Genomic DNA, 18,751 nt, shown 5'->3' on the forward strand with positions numbered 1-18,751 from the left:
TTTAAGTATATTAAAAAAAATTCCTAACAAAACTCTCACCTAATACATAGGCTAAGCACTTCTCTTCCTCTCCTCTAAAATACTAGCACAAGGCTCTCATATTGATAGTATAAGGGACTCAAAATAGCTGGTTCATCTCTTTCCATAGCCTTACCCCTCTATTTATAAACCTAGGAAACTTAACTCCTAAGTTTTCTAGTTTTTTTTCAAAATACACCTCTATTGTAGTACACTTATATCTAACACCGAGTGTATTTTGGTCTATTTTCTTCTTAATTCATCGGACGAATGTGGTGCCTTCATGACTTGGCTTCATCTCGACGTAAGCTTCGCGATGGTGCTATGTACTCCTTCAGTCCTCCTACAGTTTTGAGGCTAAACCGTGTAACTTTAGCACATTTCTCAAAGCATGACTCCTAATTTACTTACACTTTAAGCAAGCGATTTGATGTTGATACGTGTACTTCGTATTGCGATCCTGACAGGCAGCAAGTCTCTCCCGCTTTTGATCCCTCGGATCGCCTTGTCACTTGCACCGGTATCCTATTCGCTTGATTTTGTCAACACGTTATCTTTATCTACCTTCTATGCTTTGCTTTACCTCCATGTGTTCAGTTAGGATCACCCTTGACTCCGTTCGATCTCCTTGATTGTCCGGCACCAAGCACTCTGCTTGGTCCCGATCATCCCACTATCGACTGCTATCAGTGACATGGGAACCAGGAGTCCCCGAGTCTCGAGGCCAGAACAGCAGAGTGCCACGTGGCGCCCTCCCTCGGGGATTATCTCCCCGAGGTCCGAGAAGACCAAGTTCCGGAAGAGGGTGCTCGGGGCCCTGAACAGTGGTCCCTGAATACCCGAGTTCCCCGATGACCCGAGAAGACCAAGTTCCGGGAGAGGGTGCTCGGGGCCAAGAACAGTGATCCCCAAGCACCCGAGTCCCCCGATGACAAGAGAAGTCAGTTCCGGGAGAGGGTGCTCGGGGCTATGAACAATGGTCTCCGAGCACCTGAGTTCCCCGAGGACCCGAGCAGTCAAGTTCCGGGAGAGGACGCTCGGAGCCATGAACAGTGGTCCCCGAGCACTCGAGTTCCCCGAGGACTAAGAGAGGGCATATCCGGGAGAGAGTGCTCGGGGCTGTGAACAGTAGTCCCCAAGCACTCACAGTTCCGCGAGGACCTGAGAAGTCCTTCGCCGGTGGTCCCCACGAGGGCTCAGCGCTGAGGTGTCAATTGGTGAGAGGTCTGATGCTGCATTTAAGCGGACGCGTGGCCTGTCACTTCCAACCACTCCCCCTACGCCAGCTGTTAGTCCTTTCCACGGTATGGCAGGGAGGTGTGAGGACATTTAATGCACGGGTCCTATCGCGCGTTATCCGGCGCGCCTCGGGATAACGTCGCAGGACTCGAGGCGTAACGCCTGCCGCCCTGCTGTGTCAAGCTCGCTCTAACCGGGCGGGCACGCGGGGCCACTCGGTGGCTGCCCGGCGGGCCCTCCCCGTCACCTCGAGCTGCAGCTCATGATGGTTGCTTTCCATTTATGGCGCCTTGTAACTTGCGCCATACTTTCTAGGCACGCTACCCGCCCCGATGGGTATAAAAGTGGAGCGGGCTCCCCAGAGAAGGAGGAGGAGGGATCAGGCGGAACACCCCGAACGAGCTCAGAAGACAAGCCAATAAAGAACAAGGAGCACGAAACTCTAGACTTAGACAAACATCCTTATAACACAACAGATACTCAGAGAGATATTCCCTGAGCATTTATAACATACACACAGGAGTAGGGTATTACGCTCCATGCGGTCCGAACCTGTCTAAAATCCCCAGAGCATTCATTTCCTCCTACATCTGATCATCCAATCCACATGCGTCTCATTTACTCCCATTCATTTCACGTACGAGGCGGACTCAGAATCATCCCCCGGTCGAATCTCAAAGGGGTCCCTCCGGATCCCCGCATGTGAAGTTCACCCTCCGACAACTTCCAAATTGCATCCAACACCTGCACATCATAAGACAAGTAAACGCATATCTCTAACTCTAATTTTAATTAATCCATAATCAATATGCTCAAATAAAATCATAAATTAATTCAAATCACATCAAAACTCATACAAAACCGAAGATCATCAAACCAAATAAATATCAATATCAATCACTCATCACAAGTAAACAAAAGTGTATTTCAACTTAGTTTCTCGTTATACAACTTTAAAAGACCTAAGTATCATTGCATTTATTACATCTCTCGTGTATACTGTCTTCTGTGACATAGTAGTATGCTCTAGCATCTCAAACACCGATATGTTACCATATCTGTAACTTCTCTGTAACTTTTTAAGCATTCCTAATAGCTAAACTTAAATTAGAAAGTCACTCTTGAATCGTTCAATTTTACATGTTTAAAATTTTACTATAAGTCATGCTAGGTATTAGGACATCTTCAATAATATAGTCATCTTACTGGTTACAATATTTTTCATGTCATAATAAATATTATAATAAACAACCTCTCTAATAAACTAGCTATAACACACTCTTTGAAACTACTATGAGTCCATTTGTAATAGAGTTATAAAGATTATATGCATCTTGGAATTCGATAGATACTAACTACTATTTTTTTATTAGAATAAAATTCCATTACCAAACAGATGTAGTGAGATCGTTGGCCACCAATTGTTTTACGCCAGGCGAATTATCATCCCTTATCATGGATGTACCCGGAATACCACCACATCCAAACTCAACAATCGCATGTGCTACTCTGTTACATTCTCTAGAACACAAACTTAAAGAAAGACTAATGAAGTTCAACTGAAGCAAATTCTTTAGTTTGCAGATGATGCCTCACATGGGTGCCAGCCTGAACGTATCTCGTTCCATCGCCGTCTTCAGCATCAACTAATCCATTTCAACAACAATTTTTTTTTATACCGGACCCTTGCCCGGAGCCTACATTAAAAATCAAATCAGGGATGTGCGACACCAAAAATCAAACCCGGATGGGCTCGATCACATCCTTATACCTTGCTGCGGAGCTCCATTCTCCTTCGCAATCAACAACAATATCACCCATTCCTTGTCCAATCGCTGCTTGAACTCCACACATGCACGCATACACTTCAGCATGAAAAGCATCCACTAAAAATGGCAAACAACCAGCACCTACCTGTATAAGTATAACCCTTGTTAGGATATTAGCGGAAGCATCACCAGGATCATCAAGCCAAGCACAAGATCAACACACAAGACATGATATTTTTTTTTTAACGAGCTTCGACCAAGTCGCCTACATCCTCGGGGCATGACTACGGGCGCTCCTCCCCAACTGTTTCGTCTTGCCATGGTTACAACGGCGGTGCCTTCTATTTAAAGGCCCGGAATTAGAGTTCGACTACAACTCTAATCCTAGTCCCACCCAATTACAACTCAAGTCTATCTGTAACCTACTATGTACATATATTCGACACATATTCCAACAAACTCCACCTTGACGAATATGCACGCCAACTTAAGTCTGCCATGTGTGAACCTCTGTGTACCTAGACTTGAGCCGTTTATCTCTACTGCTCATCCTGAATAGTCCGACGAGGATGCCTCGCCGTTAGGAACGTATTTCGCAAAATTTGCAGCTCCCACCTTCATGACTTCACCTTTCAACTTGTATTGATGACCTCCCATCTTCTCACCTATCATCACAGTCTTGCCATCCTGCATCACATTCAAGGTCTTCTTATTTGACATCGCCTGATATAGCCAACCTTCTCCATACAGAAATCCAAGCGATATTAGATTCTTCCTAAGTCCTGGCACATGCCGCACACCCTCAAGTAGCACTTCTTGTCCATCATACATTTTCAGTTTGATATTGCCGACTCCCATAACACGGTAACCCGTGTCATCTCCCAAGCGAGCAAGACCAAAATCACCTTCAGAGTATGAAGAGAACCACTCCTTGTTTGATGTTGCATGATATGAACTCGCCGAATCTAACAGCCATGCTTCACCACAAGATTTTTCACTTGATAGTACGAGAAGATCACCATCGCTATCCGAGTCATCTTTCTTGGAAACCACAATATTTGCCACACCCTTCTTCAGTTCTGGACAATCTTTCCTTACATGTCCCCAATCCTTGCATTTATAGCACTGTGGCCCCTTCTTCTTCTTTTTCTTGTTAGTCTCCCTGCCTCGATCACCTTTGACGAAAAAAGCATCTCCAGATGAACTCTCACCAGCATTGTTCTTTCTCCTTTGTTCATGAGCAAACAACACCGCAAGAATATCATCCACTTTGACTGCCTCTTTACCATACGTCAATGTTGTGACCAAGTGCTCATAAGACCTTGGCAAGGAACACAGAAGAATAATCGCCTTGTCTTCATCATCAATTGTCACCTCCACCTTCATAAGATCAGCGACAACTTGATTAAAGACGTTTACGTGCTCAGCAAGATCTGACCCCTCCTGCATCTTCAGCCCATACAGTTTTTGCTTCAGATACAGCTTCCGAGTCAATGTCTTGGACATGAATTGATCATCTAATTTATCCCAAATCTTCTTAGATGATGTTTCATCTATGACATGGTACATGATCTGATCGGAGAGACACAACCTTATTGTCGCCGCCGCTTGTGCTTGCATCTCTTCCCACTTGTCATCATCTACCGTGACTGGCTTCTTGTCGCTAAGAGCCTTCAGGATCCCCTGCTGCACCAGCAAGTCCTTCACTCTTGTTTGCCAAAGCCCGAAGTTGCCAGTCCCGTCAAATCTCATCACCTCGAATTTGGATGCCATCGACGCCATCTACCTGTTGCCGCAGACCGCCGAATCCCGCTCACGTGTACCTCACGTGTGCTAAACGCGCCTCCGCACGCTCGTACCTGCTCCCCGCGTGGACGCACTGCTACGCACACGCTGAACCGCGCGTACGCCTGCCTCGTACACCGCTCGTGCACGATCCGCCGCTCTCAAGCCCCGTCGACAACCACGCCGCTTGCACACGACGAAACCGACCCGCTCGATCGCCGCCCGCCGTTCGCCGTCAACCCCTCACAAGCAACAGTTCACGAACAGCACAATTGCAATTTTTCCGCAATTCTATGAACTTGTACTTCGGTTGCCTCTGCGTTCTGCTATTTTTTGCGTTCTGCTTTCTTAGTGCTGTTGCGCGTGCGCCTCTACTATTTATTTCCCGTCCGGCACTCCGACACGGTCCCAACTCCAACTGATATCCCAATCGGACACAACTGACACGCTAGCCCGACTCTCGCGAGACATCACGCCCGAGCTTTTCACAGACCGGTCTCCACCTCACTTACGAGCCTTGTACGTGCAATTGATACGTGACCAACTCCAACTCGGTGATCAATCCACGTCTCCCTGAGCTGGACCCACCGAGCCGAACACGCCTGCCGAAACCAATCCAAACACGAACTCCAACAACATGAGCTGCCTCCCTTTTTAATGCCACATCCGAGCTTCCTCCTTTTTTAATGCCTCTTCCTACACTCTTCCGTCACCTTGTGCATCATGACAGGACAGACAATCAAAGCAGCTCCCTTTTTTTCATTTGTCAAAGCTGCTGCCCGAACAAACAATCAAAGTAGCTCTCTCTTTATTCAGCAAAGCAGCTCCTTTTTTTATTCGGCCACATGCACCCCATCTGCATGCATGCATGTCCACCTGGGCCCGTGAAACCCCTCACATGCAAATCCATCTGCATGCATGCATGTCCATTGGGGCCCACGCACCTCACCTCCCATGAGATACTCTCACATGCAACATGCAAATTTGGCATGACCACTGGAGCGCCAAACCGCACGCGAGTCCAAGCCGGACACCGGACTGAGCCAATTGCCCGCGCGTGTGGTCCACCTGTAACGTAGGGAGGATCGACTCTAGTTGCCCACGTGCTAGCCTGCCTCATGAGCCGACGTCCTGCTGCCATGTCCTACCAGGACACGTCTCAGAAGCTAGCAGGACCATCCAGGCCTGCCTCTTCCTTTTGCTTCTGGTCCAACCGCAGTTGTCACGCCGATTTCAGATCGAGACTCTCCAACCGTTGTCGTTCCGCCGCAACGTAGGGCACGCACAGCAACTCCAGCTCCACGTAGAACACCTCCATCAACCTCCAAGTCCACCATAGCTTGAGTCAAAGCCGTCGCTCCGATCTGCAACGTCTTCCAGCCGCACCGTCGAATTTGGCCGTCACGTCTGACCGACCCCTATCGAACAGCAGCCACCGGCCGCCATCAACCCGATCTCCATGTCTGGACGGATCCCTGTTGATGCAGCCCATCGGACGGTTCAAGCCGCCACGCTCGAAGTGTCCGAATCCACCGATCGAGTCGTCGATCGCCGCCATGCTCCACCTTGCGCCGTCCTTCCTCGGACCCGTGCAAGCCTTACACGGTGTGGAACATATCCTCGTGTCTTCTCTTGATCTTCCAACATGGCTCTGGTACCACTTGTTAGGATATTAGCGGAAGCATCACCAGGATCATCAAGCCAAGCACAAGATCAACACACAAGACATGATATTTTTTTTAACGAGGTTCGACCAAGTCGCCTACATCCTCGGGGCATGACTACGGGCGCTCCTCCCCAACTGTTTCGTCTTGCCATGGTTACAACGGTGGTGCCTTCTATTTAAAGGCCCGGAATTAGAGTTCGACTACAACTCTAATCCTAGTCCCACCCAATTACAACTCAAGTCTATCTGTAACCTACCATGTACACATATTCGACACATATTCCAACAACCCTCCCATCTGTATCTCTTATCACATATCCCCATCCTCCTCCGCCGTTATTCTCTCTAGACGTTCCATCAGAATTCACCTTCAAAACATTAGCGTTTGAGTTTTTTTTTCCTTTTGTGCCATTGTACAAAATCCATCAGCTTGAATCATTAAGCCAAATCAGTAGCCTCTCGCCTCCTTCTCATTCACCAACCCTGTTCCGCTCCAACCACCGTTGCCATATAACTGACATTTTGCCTCCATAATAAGTATCTCCTTCAAAACTTCCTCTACCTCACCGTATTCTGCTAGTTAATAGCTAATTTTTACATCTTCTCAATCCTTCTCTCCTTTGCAAACGCACTTAATATCTCATCCATCCACCAACCAAAACATACTGAACCTGGAACTTTTCCCAGTTAAGCTTGGGAATTATCATTCATCAGTGGCTGCCGTTGCAAATAGCCATACTTCTGCTCAAGGTGCTGAACTGCGTACTATTCGAAGTGTACTCAATCAGGACAAGACAGCAGCTGCAATTATATGCCAGCTGAAGGACCGTCATTATGAACTAGCATCAAAGATGCCACTGATAAAATGTATCCTTGGTTTTGTGGCTACCTTGAGAAAAGTAAATGATGATAACCTCAGCAGGTCAATTTTTGTCCTTGTTTCAGTACGAGTTTTTTAGTGCCTTAATTGATGCCAAGCTAATCGACATAATATGTTTGTTTGCTTACTTTTGTCGGTATCTATTTCGTTGCAAACTTATTGTAGGCTGCACACGGAGTACTTGGGAATGGATAATATGCTTGCTCTTGTTTGCAAGACTTATGATGGTGTTAAGGGTCTTGAAAAATATGACAAGGAAGGCAACATTGATAAGAGAAGTGGTGTTCATGGACTGGGTCGCTCAGTTGGAAAATTTCTGGATGGATGGTTCACTGTCTTTTGCCTTGAACATGAGGTACATTTTTTTAATGTATTTACAACTTTATTCTCTTTTAGGATTAACTGGATGAGGACTTTAACATTAAATATTCTTAAATGTTGCAGGCCATGGCGCTAAACATCTATCCATCGCCATGGTGCAGCTGAGAGCTCACGGCTCGATCATCTGATTTCTATTGGCTGCTGCTGTAACCGTTGATCTAATACTTGTAATCTCCTAGCTTAATACCCTCTGCCTTTCATGTTTTGCCCAGTTGGGCGCTGTGTAATCTCACTCATTTCTCCTACTTAATATAAGATGCGTAGCTCTCCTGCGTATTCGAGAAAAAAATATTGCAGGCCATATTCTGGTAATGTTAACATTGATGATCCGCAGAGGAAGCTTATTTTGCATAGACCAAGGTTGCCTGGCAGGGAGTCTCCTCCTGGTTTTCTGGATTTTGCAGTAAATATGATTCATTTGGACTGAGCACACTTGAGTATCCTCACAGCCAATGGCCATGGTCTTAGGGAAACGTTGTTTTACACTGTTTTCTCATTTACAAGTTTATAAGACCAGAGCTGACATTCAGCGTGCTCTTCCTTTGATAAATGATGGTGCCGTTTCTCTAGATGGTGGTATGTTGAGGTCCAATGGCTCATTCTTGCTTGGCAATAGGTATGCAATTTATCCTTTTACATCTCTTGATAACGTCGATGGATCAAACAGTGTTTTATTTTTGCTGATTGTCCTAATTACCGTGTAAGTGTGTCCTTTTGTGATTGTAGACATTTCACCATTTAGAGAAATTTATTTACATCATGAGTTTTTTTACGAGCCAATGCTATTAGAAACTTTTTACGGTCAATCACGAAATGTGTAATGATTGATGGAGCTGTAATTTCAGTTGCAGTAAAAGTGTGCTGTAATAAAAAACCTAAGAAATAATGTGAGTACCTTTATTAGTTATTTTTATGAAATCCTGACTGTTGTTTTCCTATGCTTGAAAGAATAATGCCGGTTCCTATGGGGTTATTTTACGAGAACCTTTACAATACACCATGATACTAGATGATGGAGAGTATCATTGTTGTGATACAATCGTATATTTTAGTAGGTATTATTGTAATTATCTTGATACCCTTAGGGGTAATTACGTCATTGACTGACCGAATTTCGGACTTTCGCCACCCATCATCGACCGACCGACGGAGGGTGGAAATCCTAATAAATGAAATGAACAGAATAAGTGAAAACTTATCCGAAGAATAAACTAACATTTTGATCTTCCCTAATTAAACATATAATTTACAAGTTTATTATAGTTTTTTTTTCCAATCCCACCCTTATGATACCCATAATATTCTTTAATGATACTCATGATACTGATGGGCGATAAAGTATCATTGGGCCAATCTAAATCACCGGATAAAGAAAATAGACGGTATACACTCATTTAGGTATACTGTAAAAGTCCTCTATTTTACCCTGGCTTGTTTACTAAATGCAGTTTGCTTGCTCTAGTTTGGACCGTTATTGTTGCTATTTTCTTTACACTTCTATTTCTGTATAATGGTGTGTCCAACCAAGCTAATCAACCTAAATCCCATCACTCTTTAATGACTGTAAATGACTTTTGTAGCAAAAATCTTGAAGTAATTTCCTGTAAGCCTTGAGGTTTCAAGTTTACCTGAAAATATCGTTGAAATGGAAGAGCAAGTTAAACTTAAGAATTGGGAGAGGGAAAGGCTTCTTGAGGATATGAAAAGCGAAGAAGATTTGTTGAAGCAAGCTAAGGAATTATAAAGCAAGAAGAAGCAAGAGCTCATGAACTATCTCACTCTGGTTAGCAGTGACACAGGTACATTTACAATACTAATCTATTCTCTTCAGAACTTAAGTTGCTTCGTAATAATACGATGATTTATGCATATGCTAGCACAGCTTCCCCCGAGCTGCTACTGGATGCAGTACAGACACATGTGCTGCTCTAGCACTGACAGTGTAATAGGCCACATTTCTTTGAAATCTGGTTGACATTTGTTGTCCCTACAAGGATGGACAATTCTGGCATTTGATCTGCTGTCTTTTCTCTTCCAGCAGACGGTGCGTGGTTCACTGACGATTATTTCACCAGCAACTCCAGGAAGTAATCCATTTGGAGCCAAGCCCTCCCACAAGCGCTGACATTAGAAACGTTTAGTGGCGTCCTTCCTTTGTTCAGAGTTTTGCATGCTCTGTCTTCATGCCTGCAGAACCAACCAACTGCTTTTTGCAACAATCTTGATGTTGGTTGCTGGAGAATTACAGGAATTGCCAAGAGATGAAAGTACATGCCTGCCATCTGGCCTTGAAGTTGAGGATCTTTTTCTTTGCCTTTTGCGATACATGACTTACGGTCTTAGTTCATGTTTTTGCTAGCTCTTTGTATCTTCTCACAAGTCGAAGGGAAGATGATACAATAGGTCCTATCTAACCAAATTGAAAAAAAAAAACAATTAAAGGAACATGCTGATGACATGTAGTATTGAAAAAAAACAATTAAAGGAACATGCTGATGACATGTTTTAGCTTTTCAGAATGTGTTTCACTTCTTAAAAGGCCCACTGGATGATGGCTAGACCTTTGGTTTCATGTGGCCATGTGTGAAACATGATGTACGGTTTAGAGTATCAGTGAAGCTCTTTGTTTTTCGTACTGAACGTTAGGTTGGCTAATCCGACCATGAATATGATGCTGGCTCCTTGTTTAGCTTATTGAAAATCTACAGGCTACAGCTGAATCATTGTCGCTTGTGTGATTGAAACACTGACTGATAGTGAGAATAATTCCTACTTTATTTAATACAGTAATGTACACAATTTTGCTATAGATGAAATTAACATAGCCATGGAGTTTTTTTTTTTTTTCTCTTGATTGAAACCAAGAGTAGGAGCTCTGCTATTCATTTCAAGTAGAAGAGGATACACCTCAAAGGGGATACAAACACCAACACAAATCGCGGTTTGACACACCGATGGAAAGGTCAATAATTACGGAGATTCATAGACCAAAAGCAGCACATTTGGTCAATAATAATTTTCTAGATCACAATCCTCCACTGTTGTGGTTCAGGAAAATAGTACTTGAGGTAATGGTAGAGTATTTACACAGGTAATGGTAGGACAATACATTTCCAGAAGTTTTAGGACACGGTCAGATGTTGCTATTACACTTGGAATCAAGAGACGAACCGTGATTCCCAGGATAACACTGGAGCCTGCATTTTGCAGCTCTATCCGAGCTAATGGAACTTGATACGTGGTCTAAAATCTGCATGTTGGATTGTAATCCAAAAAAAAATTTGGAAGCCGAAGAAGATAGTCACCAAGTATTAGCAATGCATGCAGTTCCTTGGGCTGGATTATTTATCACTGCAAGTAGGAAGCTCAAGTCAGATAAACTGCTACCATATACCGATCACTAAACGAGCATGGACATGTGCTCCTTGCCTCTTCTTTTTGCCGGAAGGGACTTTCTTTCCCCTGCCGGATGCAACGTCGTCCATGCTTTGCCCCTGGCGCCGGTACCGGCCGCCGGACGCCACGAAGCCGGGGCACGGCCGGTAGGCCTTGATCGGCCACCAGCCGAAGCCCGGGACGGCGGCTATGCCTCCCTGGATCCGCCCCTCGCCATTGCAGCCCCTCTCAATCTCGGCCCTTCCGCAGCCCTTGCAGCCCCTGTGCATGCATGTATCGTCACAAGATTATCAAGTAGAAACATTGAAAATGATGCAGCATGATCCCTGACTGAGATCAGAATTGGAATAAGAAACAGAAAGCTTCAAAGTAGTATGAAAAGATCAAATAAACCCTATTTTTGTAACTAAGAGGTGCTAAAATGAGGCTCAAACTCCAACCATTATAAACAGTAAGTAAACAGTAGAAGAATAAAAGAGTAGTGGCAAAAAAAAAAAAAGATGGAAAACAAGAGGTTCCACCGAGATTTGAATGAACTCGGGTTACTGGATTCAGAGTCCAATGTCCTAACCGCTAGACCATGGAACCACCAGACACCGATCTAGAAAAGAAAAATTACATAAATCTTTGTTTCTGTCACATGCTGCATGCTCCGTGCAGGAAACTAGCTAGGCACTAAAAGCTGGATAAGAGATAGAAGATACCTCATACCTGAAGTTGGGCTCATCCTTGTAGCTAACAAGTGCAGGCTCAGATCCTTCCTCTGAAGGAGCAGTGACTGCCCCGGCTTCTTGCTCTTTGGTCACCACAGAAGAAGAGGCGCCGGAAGGACTGCAGAGAATAAGTTTTCCTCTCGCTGCAGCTGGTGCATGCTTTTTGTGCAGTGCAGGACATGCAGTGGAAGAGTGGTTGCTTGGGAGGAAGAGGGAGCTATGGAGAGGAAGCTGCAGCAGCCACAGGGAGGCTGCCATTGGCTGATTTGTCTCAGTGTGTTTAGCTATGCTTTGTTCCCCTGAAGCCTGAAGAAAGAAAGAAAGAAAGAAAGAAATGGAGGCAGGAACAAAGGGGAGGTGGGAAAAGATTGGATGGACTAGGGGCCGCGTGGTCTGCTCACTCTGTGGTGGGATAATGCGTGGTGGATGTTGCTTCCTGACTTGTTACCCGGAAAAAAAAATTGTTGCTTCTTGGCTACTTTTTGTGTTAATCTGATTTGGGGATATATTTCGTGGTTCTCTTATATTTTCTCAGCTGTTCATTTGATGATAGAATTGTTTTCTCTGTTGAAATTACCACGTTTGTTTATTTAAACTCACAACCACCTTGTCAAGGAGCGTTAACCGGCCACCCTAGTGTTTTTTAGACACATCTGTCACTTATCCTTATCATGGCTATTTAACTCTTGCCCTTTCCCCTCGTCTGTTTGCCCCGTCATCATCGCCCTCACCCTCGTCCCGCACCTGGCCACCGACCGTCCTTTGCTACCTGACGTATCACGACCCACACCACCACTGGGCCGACCTTTCCTCCAAGCGTGAAACTAGAGGAAGCCTCACCGTTGCTCTATCCTGTCAATCCTGAAACCTAAATCCTCGCATGCGAAACTCTACCGGAGTTGGAGAAAAAGAGAGGATCAGCTAGAGCATAAATCGTAGAAGCAGATCTAATACAACAAAAATTGAGTCTTGTGGAGCCTCAGAAACACCTGAGTGAATAATAGCATATCTTCTTTCTATGTTACTCGAATCTCTAAAGTGTTAATTGTAAGTCAACTCACCATACGAGTAAGTTTTCAATAATAATTTTGTGCGAACTGTCAAAATCATCCTCAGTTTAATTGAACCGTCGGCTGTCCATTCAAATGAGAGATAGCACATGCTCACTTTTCGACATGCCACCTACTAACACACAAAGGTGCTCATTGTGGTGCTGCTTTTCTATGTGAAGCAACGGGAGGGAGAAGGCACTGACTAGTGGAACTGGATGAACAGTAAACCGATTTCAATATTGCTACCTCTTGTTTCCTGTTGAACTATGCCTTCTAGAAGGCTTAAATTTTTATGCCGATACTAAAATTGAGTAGGAACATATTTTAACTAGTTTCCCTAAAAAATCTTGAGCCAATTTGTAACTAAAATTCACCAAAAATGACAGCTTTTGAATATTCTCTGGATTTTTATGTCTTAAAATAATTCCAAACAATCTGAAAAAAATTCAAGTTCTGGTTTCTGGTAATTTAGAAAATTATTTTCAGCCCCAAGTTGTATGAAAAACTATTGAGTTGCTTCACAATGTCTTATTTAATACATAGTTCATCAATTTGAATTCAAATTTGAATGTACTCAAACACATACTCAAAAATTCAAGCATGATTCCCGTGATGCTTATTGACAAGAGATGCAAAAATTGGTCTGTGACGAATTTCGCCATGGTAGTCTCTACGTACCCGCAATTTACAACCGGAGATGCCACAAAGCATTGTTAAATAGCTTCCAAAATCATCACAACCACTAAAGGTGATGCCCGCGTCGCTAAAAACTGGGTTAGTGGCACATCAGGTGACAGAGTAGCCGTACGGAAATATCACTGTCGATGTCATTAAAAATCCTCATGAATGCAAAAAAGAAAAAGGAGAGAAGAAATGCAAAAAAGATAAATTAAAGGTTCCACCGAGATTTGAACTCGGGTTACTGGATTCAGAGTCCAATGTCCTAACCGCTAGACCATGGAACCTTTTGCGTTGGAGGCAAGCTAAATATCACTTAGAGGGAGGGAAGTTGATCTCGCGCGCGTCAACGGCCACCGGGTTCGCCGGTCATCTCCAAGGTCTCGACGCCACGTCGCGTCCTCCTCCTCACCTCCTGCACGTCTGCACCCATCCATCCATCCATCCATTCATTCCATCCGTGCGTGTCGCCGCGCTATTGTAGTTATAGACCACCCTCCGGAATCCCCTCCCAGGCTCCTCCCTCCCTCCCTCCGTCCAACCCCAACCGGAGCCCAGGGAGCGGTGACGCGGGTGTGTCCGTGGCGGAGGCGGGTGGGCGCGCCATGGACGTGGGCAGCATCGAGTGCGTCTCGCTCCCCGACGCCGCCCCAACGGACGTGGACGCCGCCGGCCCCGGCCTCGGCACGCTCCTCGCTGCAGCCGCCGCCGCCTCCCGGGCCTACGCTAAGGGCAGCAGCGCGGGCGGCGTGCACGAGCTGCTCGAGTGCCCCGTCTGCACCAACTCCATGTTCCCGCCGATCCACCAGGTGGGCGCGCTTCTTCTTCGTTTGCCCTGCATACCTGCCCTGTTTCGATTGGGTTTCGAGATTGGAGCGATCCTTCGGTTCGGAAATGGGGATCTGGGCGCGTCCCCGGGCCAATTTGATTCCTTTCTTTTCTCCACATGTAACGTGTTCACGGGTTTTATTAGGATTCCCTTCCTTTATACCACAACGTGTGGTGATTTATCATCTGGATACGGGATTGGCTTCAGAATATCTTTGACGGCCATCCTTCAGCACAAAATTGTTCACTTTAGTTATCAGCCAGCTGCTGATATCCGCTTATAGCCTTACTGCTAGTAGTAACTTTTTAGCTCCTTGATGTTATATTCTAGGTCTAAAAAGAATGATGACGACAAAGTTGCATCTTGCAGAAAAGCTGGAATTAAGCTTCGCAACACTCCTGACTATTAGAATTGTGCCGCCCTACAATCCTGTTTTCATTTTTGTTAGTCAGCTTAGTGGAAGTTGCAACCAGTGTTCACCTAGACGATAAACGCTAAGCGGTCAGTGACCCTTCGTTTAGCGTTTAAGTTGTGTACACAGTTTTGTACTGTAGACTGTAGCAGCAAAAATCTATGTATTATGCAAGCAAATAGCACAAAGCAGTGAAGCAATAGTAGTAATCAAGACATCAAGTGCTCAAATTAGTAACTAATTTCACTATTTCAAAAATCAGGAGTTCAGAAAACAAGCAGGCAGAGCACATCTATGCAGAGCACACACCAGAAACCACACCTGCAACTGCAATCAAACGGAAATACAATGAGGAATGATCTATTCATCAATCAGCATAAGCACTCGCTCAGCAGCACAGCACTCAGCATCAAACAGAGTCTACAAAGAGGACTGGAGGGAGAAGTACCTGGAGGCCTAGATTTCAAGTCTCAGATCTGGGCGGAGGCGATACAAGCTGGACGAATGACGAAGAGTAGGGTGAGGAGGAGTACCAAAGCATGAGAGCTGGACTAATGCCGCAGAGCCGGAGAGGAGTAGGGCAGGGAGGACTTGCAGCCTTTCGTAATTCCTTGTTTAATTTCTAGCCCCAGTTTCCTTCCTTGAGCCGATTGTGAACCAATTAACCATTTTAAGTGGAGGGCGCATAGTTGATGGGGAACAATCAACTTCACTTTTTGCAGAAGTCGTAGTAAAAATAGCATCTTAACATTTTTGGCATGGGAGTAGCAGTGGCCCTAACTCGGATTGCACTTTGCACAGCATGGAGGGCATTGAAGTGAAAATTAGTGAGTGATGAGTGTGAAATATAAGTGAAGTAAAAGGAACTAATCAATGTCAAAATGAAGATTTGAATGCTAATACTGATATGTTGATCCTGAGTTAAGACAAGATCAAATATCAATATGTTAAGTTACACAGTTTATGCCTGTATGTTTGCAAGTGAATGTTACTTGAATATGACACCTCCTTGGGACCACATACTTGGCTGCATATACGAGTTTGGAATCCAATATCTTGCAATTGAAGAGTCTCATAAATTATGTAGTGTACATTTTATAAAGAAGAAGAAGAGAGATTATGTGGTGTTTATTTTTTTTTAATGTAGTGCTGTTTTTTTTTATATTGTTCTCATATATTTGATTGCATTTACAGTGCCAAAATGGACATACATTGTGTTCCACATGCAAGGCTAGAGTACACAATCGTTGCCCTACGTGCAGACAAGAGCTTGGTGATATCAGGTGTTTGGCACTGGAGAAAGTAGCCGAGTCGCTTGAGCTTCCCTGTAAGTACTGCTCTCTGGGGTGCCAAGAAATCTTCCCATACTACAGCAAGATAAAACACGAAGCGCAGTGCAGCTTTAGACCATATAATTGCCCCTACGCTGGCTCAGAGTGTGCCGCGGCTGGTGATATCCCTTATCTTGTTTCCCATTTGAGGGATGTTCACAAAGTTGATATGCATAGTGGCTGCACATTCAACCACAGATACGTCAAATCGAACCCACGAGAAGTTGAAAATGCCACCTGGATGCTGACGGTAAGTACCTATAATAGGATTGTTTTCTCTTGATATTCGCACAAGATTCTTGCTCTTGAGCAAACTAGAATTCAGATAAAAAGAACTATGTAATTTTGACTAATTGATTTGTGTCTTTGGGTAGGTGTTTCATTGTTTTGGGCAGTACTTCTGCCTGCACTTTGAGGCCTTCCAGCTTGGGATGGCACCAGTATACATGGCCTTCCTCCGTTTCATGGGGGACGAGAATGAGGCGAAGAACTACAGCTACAGCCTTGAGGTGGGTGCCAATGGCAGGAAGATGGTATGGGAGGGCACCCCCAGGAGCGTCCGCGACAGCCACCGGAAGGTGCGGGACAGCCACGACGGCCTCATCATCCAGAGGAACATGGCGCTGTTCTTCTCGGGGGGTGACCGGAAGGAGCTGAAGCTCAGGATTACCGGCCGGATCTGGAAAGAGCAGCAGACCCCAGACGACGCCTGTATACCCAATCTCAGTAGCTAAGCAGTGCTCTCTTTAAAAGGAAGGCTGCTAATTGGCTGGATAAATTGTCTATCCCGTTGCCATACCTCACTGCTCTTGTGGTTGGGGGGCAATGTTTGGTGTTGTATCTTTGCTAAGCAACATAAGGGGGGTAGGATGCTCCTGTAAATGAAATTGTGCATATGGCATCCCGTACCTTACAGGTGGGCTGATCAAGCTCCCTGCTGCCTTCACTTGTGTCTTCATCATGTAACTGCGTTTTCGCGTCGCATTTTACGGCATCAGTTCAGAGGGGCGTTTATGTGTCAGCAAATTTGAGCACCTTGTTCTCGCAGAAAAATGGTGCCAAGCAGAAAGGCATTGCAAATGTGAAGAAGATTTTCCTGACGAACTTGTGATAGCTCCTTAACATGAAAGGCTGATGCACCTGACTGCATTGTATCTTGGGTAAGAAGATTGCTTTTTCTGAAGAAGCAGAGCAGTTTGCAAGCAGAAGCATATCTGCATCTTAGAGGACTGCGTTGCCTAGCCTAGTTACCTTACCGGCATTAAGCTATCATCATCAGGCGCTGAAGCTGATGGATGAATGATGATGTGCCGCAAGCCTGGCTGGCTCTGGCGACCCGACCCAACCCTCCTGAGCCGTCGGGTCCGAGTTCGACCGCTGCCATGATCTTTGTCTCTGCTCAACAAAATCTTGCAATATTGAGGATATTCTAAATTAACTATGCATGTTTTTAAGTTTTTTCTTAAAGTCTTCAAGATATGTGGCATATCAAATTTCATTGTAATACAAGACTTTAGAAAATAAAGTAAATCTGTTCCATGAGGCATTGAAGAATAATTGACTTATAATGGAGACAGTGTTGATAGCTTTTATATTTTATAACATATTTAGCAAATGAAATTTTAAGTTAAGCTAGAACGAGGATAATTATAGAATTTATAGGTATACAGTGAAACCTGGACTCAAATGAAGTTTATAGTGAGATTCATAATCGGAACTAAAGAAATATTATTTGTTCCAGTGATTATTTGGACGATGATCTGTCCAAGATTAGTTGATTTTCTCTTTTCCGAGTTAGTAAAGGAGCGTGATTGTTATGTATGTTTGAACCTCGAGCAAGCAGCAACAAGTAATTTCATCGAACGCTGCTGCATGCATCGATCATATGAAGCAATAAACCAGCCGGCCGTGTGTGTGAGCGAGTACGTCGTCGGTCGTCCAACAGATCCATGAAGCTGGTGGGGTGCTGCATGCTGGGCGGCGGGAGGAGGAGACACCATGCAGCGGGCTAAACCATCCGCCGCCGCCCAGGGACGATTGAAGTGCAAAGTTTCGTTAACGGATCGCGAGTTGAGAGATGAGCTGCTGCCGTATATACATGCATGTCACACATCGATTCACACTGCACACGTATCATTGATCACACAATGAAACGCTCTAATTGGTCTCAATTTTTATGCCTCCAATTAACAGATACTATATATCAGAAAAAGCATGCGAATTTGTATATAGAGAGAGATCTAGTAACGGTGTGTGCATGTGTATATATATAGCAATTGCTCACGTAATCAATTTATGATATAGTAATATAGAGAAATCCAACGATAAATGTATGAAAAACAGATACTAGATATCTAGATATGAAAGAGAAATAATAGGAGATTGAATATATTTTTAGACTATATGCAAGATAAATATTAGCTGTCTAGATATAGAAGGCAAATAATATGATATTAAATATATTTTTAGAAATACGAATAGAGTTTAATTTACATGAAGACTGTTTGATCAATTCGAATGGATAATGAAAATCAATCAGATCTACCATAATTTATCTATTTTATAGAAGTACATAAATATATATACTAGATAAATAGATGAA

The 18,751-nt window shown here is 44.4% G+C and overlaps 2 protein-coding genes, 2 non-coding genes and 1 pseudogene across 5 annotated transcripts; 2 read left to right on the plus strand and 3 right to left on the minus strand.

Moving 5' to 3' along the window:
- The first annotated feature begins 6,367 nt into the window (after positions 1 to 6,367).
- On the plus strand, positions 6,368 to 9,863 carry LOC133910240 (protein DEFECTIVE IN MERISTEM SILENCING 3-like; annotated as a pseudogene).
- Positions 9,864 to 10,695: 832 nt separating this feature from the next.
- LOC133892133 (uncharacterized) lies at positions 10,696 to 12,244 on the minus strand. 2 transcript variants are annotated; one of them, XM_062332867.1, is made up of 4 exons: positions 11,839 to 12,244; positions 11,656 to 11,735; positions 11,168 to 11,395; positions 10,696 to 11,089 (listed from the first exon to the last, which is right to left on the minus strand). In XM_062332867.1, exons 1-4 carry the CDS (start codon positions 12,103 to 12,105, stop codon positions 11,080 to 11,082), a joined length of 585 nt encoding a protein of 194 aa, XP_062188851.1. In that variant the 5' UTR covers positions 12,106 to 12,244; the 3' UTR covers positions 10,696 to 11,079. The 2 variants fall into 2 exon arrangements, with proteins under 2 accessions (XP_062188851.1, XP_062188854.1); XM_062332870.1 differs by lacking the exon at positions 11,656 to 11,735 and having other exon boundaries at positions 11,846 to 12,220.
- Positions 11,647 to 11,722, minus strand: TRNAQ-CUG (transfer RNA glutamine (anticodon CUG)). The gene has a single exon. It is a non-coding gene; the product is annotated as a tRNA-Gln (tRNA).
- A 1,548-nt stretch (positions 12,245 to 13,792) lies between the features above and the next one.
- TRNAQ-CUG (transfer RNA glutamine (anticodon CUG)) lies at positions 13,793 to 13,864 on the minus strand. The gene has a single exon. It is a non-coding gene; the product is annotated as a tRNA-Gln (tRNA).
- A 133-nt stretch (positions 13,865 to 13,997) lies between these two features.
- On the plus strand, positions 13,998 to 17,095 carry LOC133892149 (E3 ubiquitin-protein ligase SINAT3-like). Its single transcript, XM_062332875.1, has 3 exons — positions 13,998 to 14,386; positions 16,013 to 16,399; positions 16,524 to 17,095. Exons 1-3 carry the CDS (start codon positions 14,183 to 14,185, stop codon positions 16,881 to 16,883), a joined length of 951 nt encoding a protein of 316 aa, XP_062188859.1. The 5' UTR covers positions 13,998 to 14,182; the 3' UTR covers positions 16,884 to 17,095.
- Positions 17,096 to 18,751: the final 1,656 nt, after the last annotated feature.

The sequence above is a fragment of the Phragmites australis genome, chromosome 2 (genome assembly GCF_958298935.1).
Source record: "Phragmites australis chromosome 2, lpPhrAust1.1, whole genome shotgun sequence".
Lineage (NCBI taxonomy): Eukaryota > Viridiplantae > Streptophyta > Magnoliopsida > Poales > Poaceae > Phragmites > Phragmites australis.

Excerpts from the sequence above, each read along its gene's own strand:
- LOC133892133 (XM_062332867.1), bottom strand. The coding sequence starts at position 12,105 with ATGGCAGCCTCCCTGTGGCTGCTGCAGCTTCCTCTCCATAGCTCCCTC. Across the intron at positions 11,736-11,838 it reads AGCCCAACTTCAGGTATGAG|ATCGGTGTCTGGTGGTTCCA; the intron begins GTATCTTCTATC and ends TTTCTTTTCTAG. Across the intron at positions 11,396-11,655 it reads CCGAGTTCATTCAAATCTCG|GGGCTGCAAGGGCTGCGGAA; the intron begins GTGGAACCTCTT and ends ATGCATGCACAG.
- LOC133892149 (XM_062332875.1), top strand. The coding sequence starts at position 14,183 with ATGGACGTGGGCAGCATCGAGTGCGTCTCGCTCCCCGACGCCGCCCCA. Across the intron at positions 14,387-16,012 it reads TGTTCCCGCCGATCCACCAG|TGCCAAAATGGACATACATT; the intron begins GTGGGCGCGCTT and ends TTGCATTTACAG. Across the intron at positions 16,400-16,523 it reads ATGCCACCTGGATGCTGACG|GTGTTTCATTGTTTTGGGCA; the intron begins GTAAGTACCTAT and ends GTCTTTGGGTAG.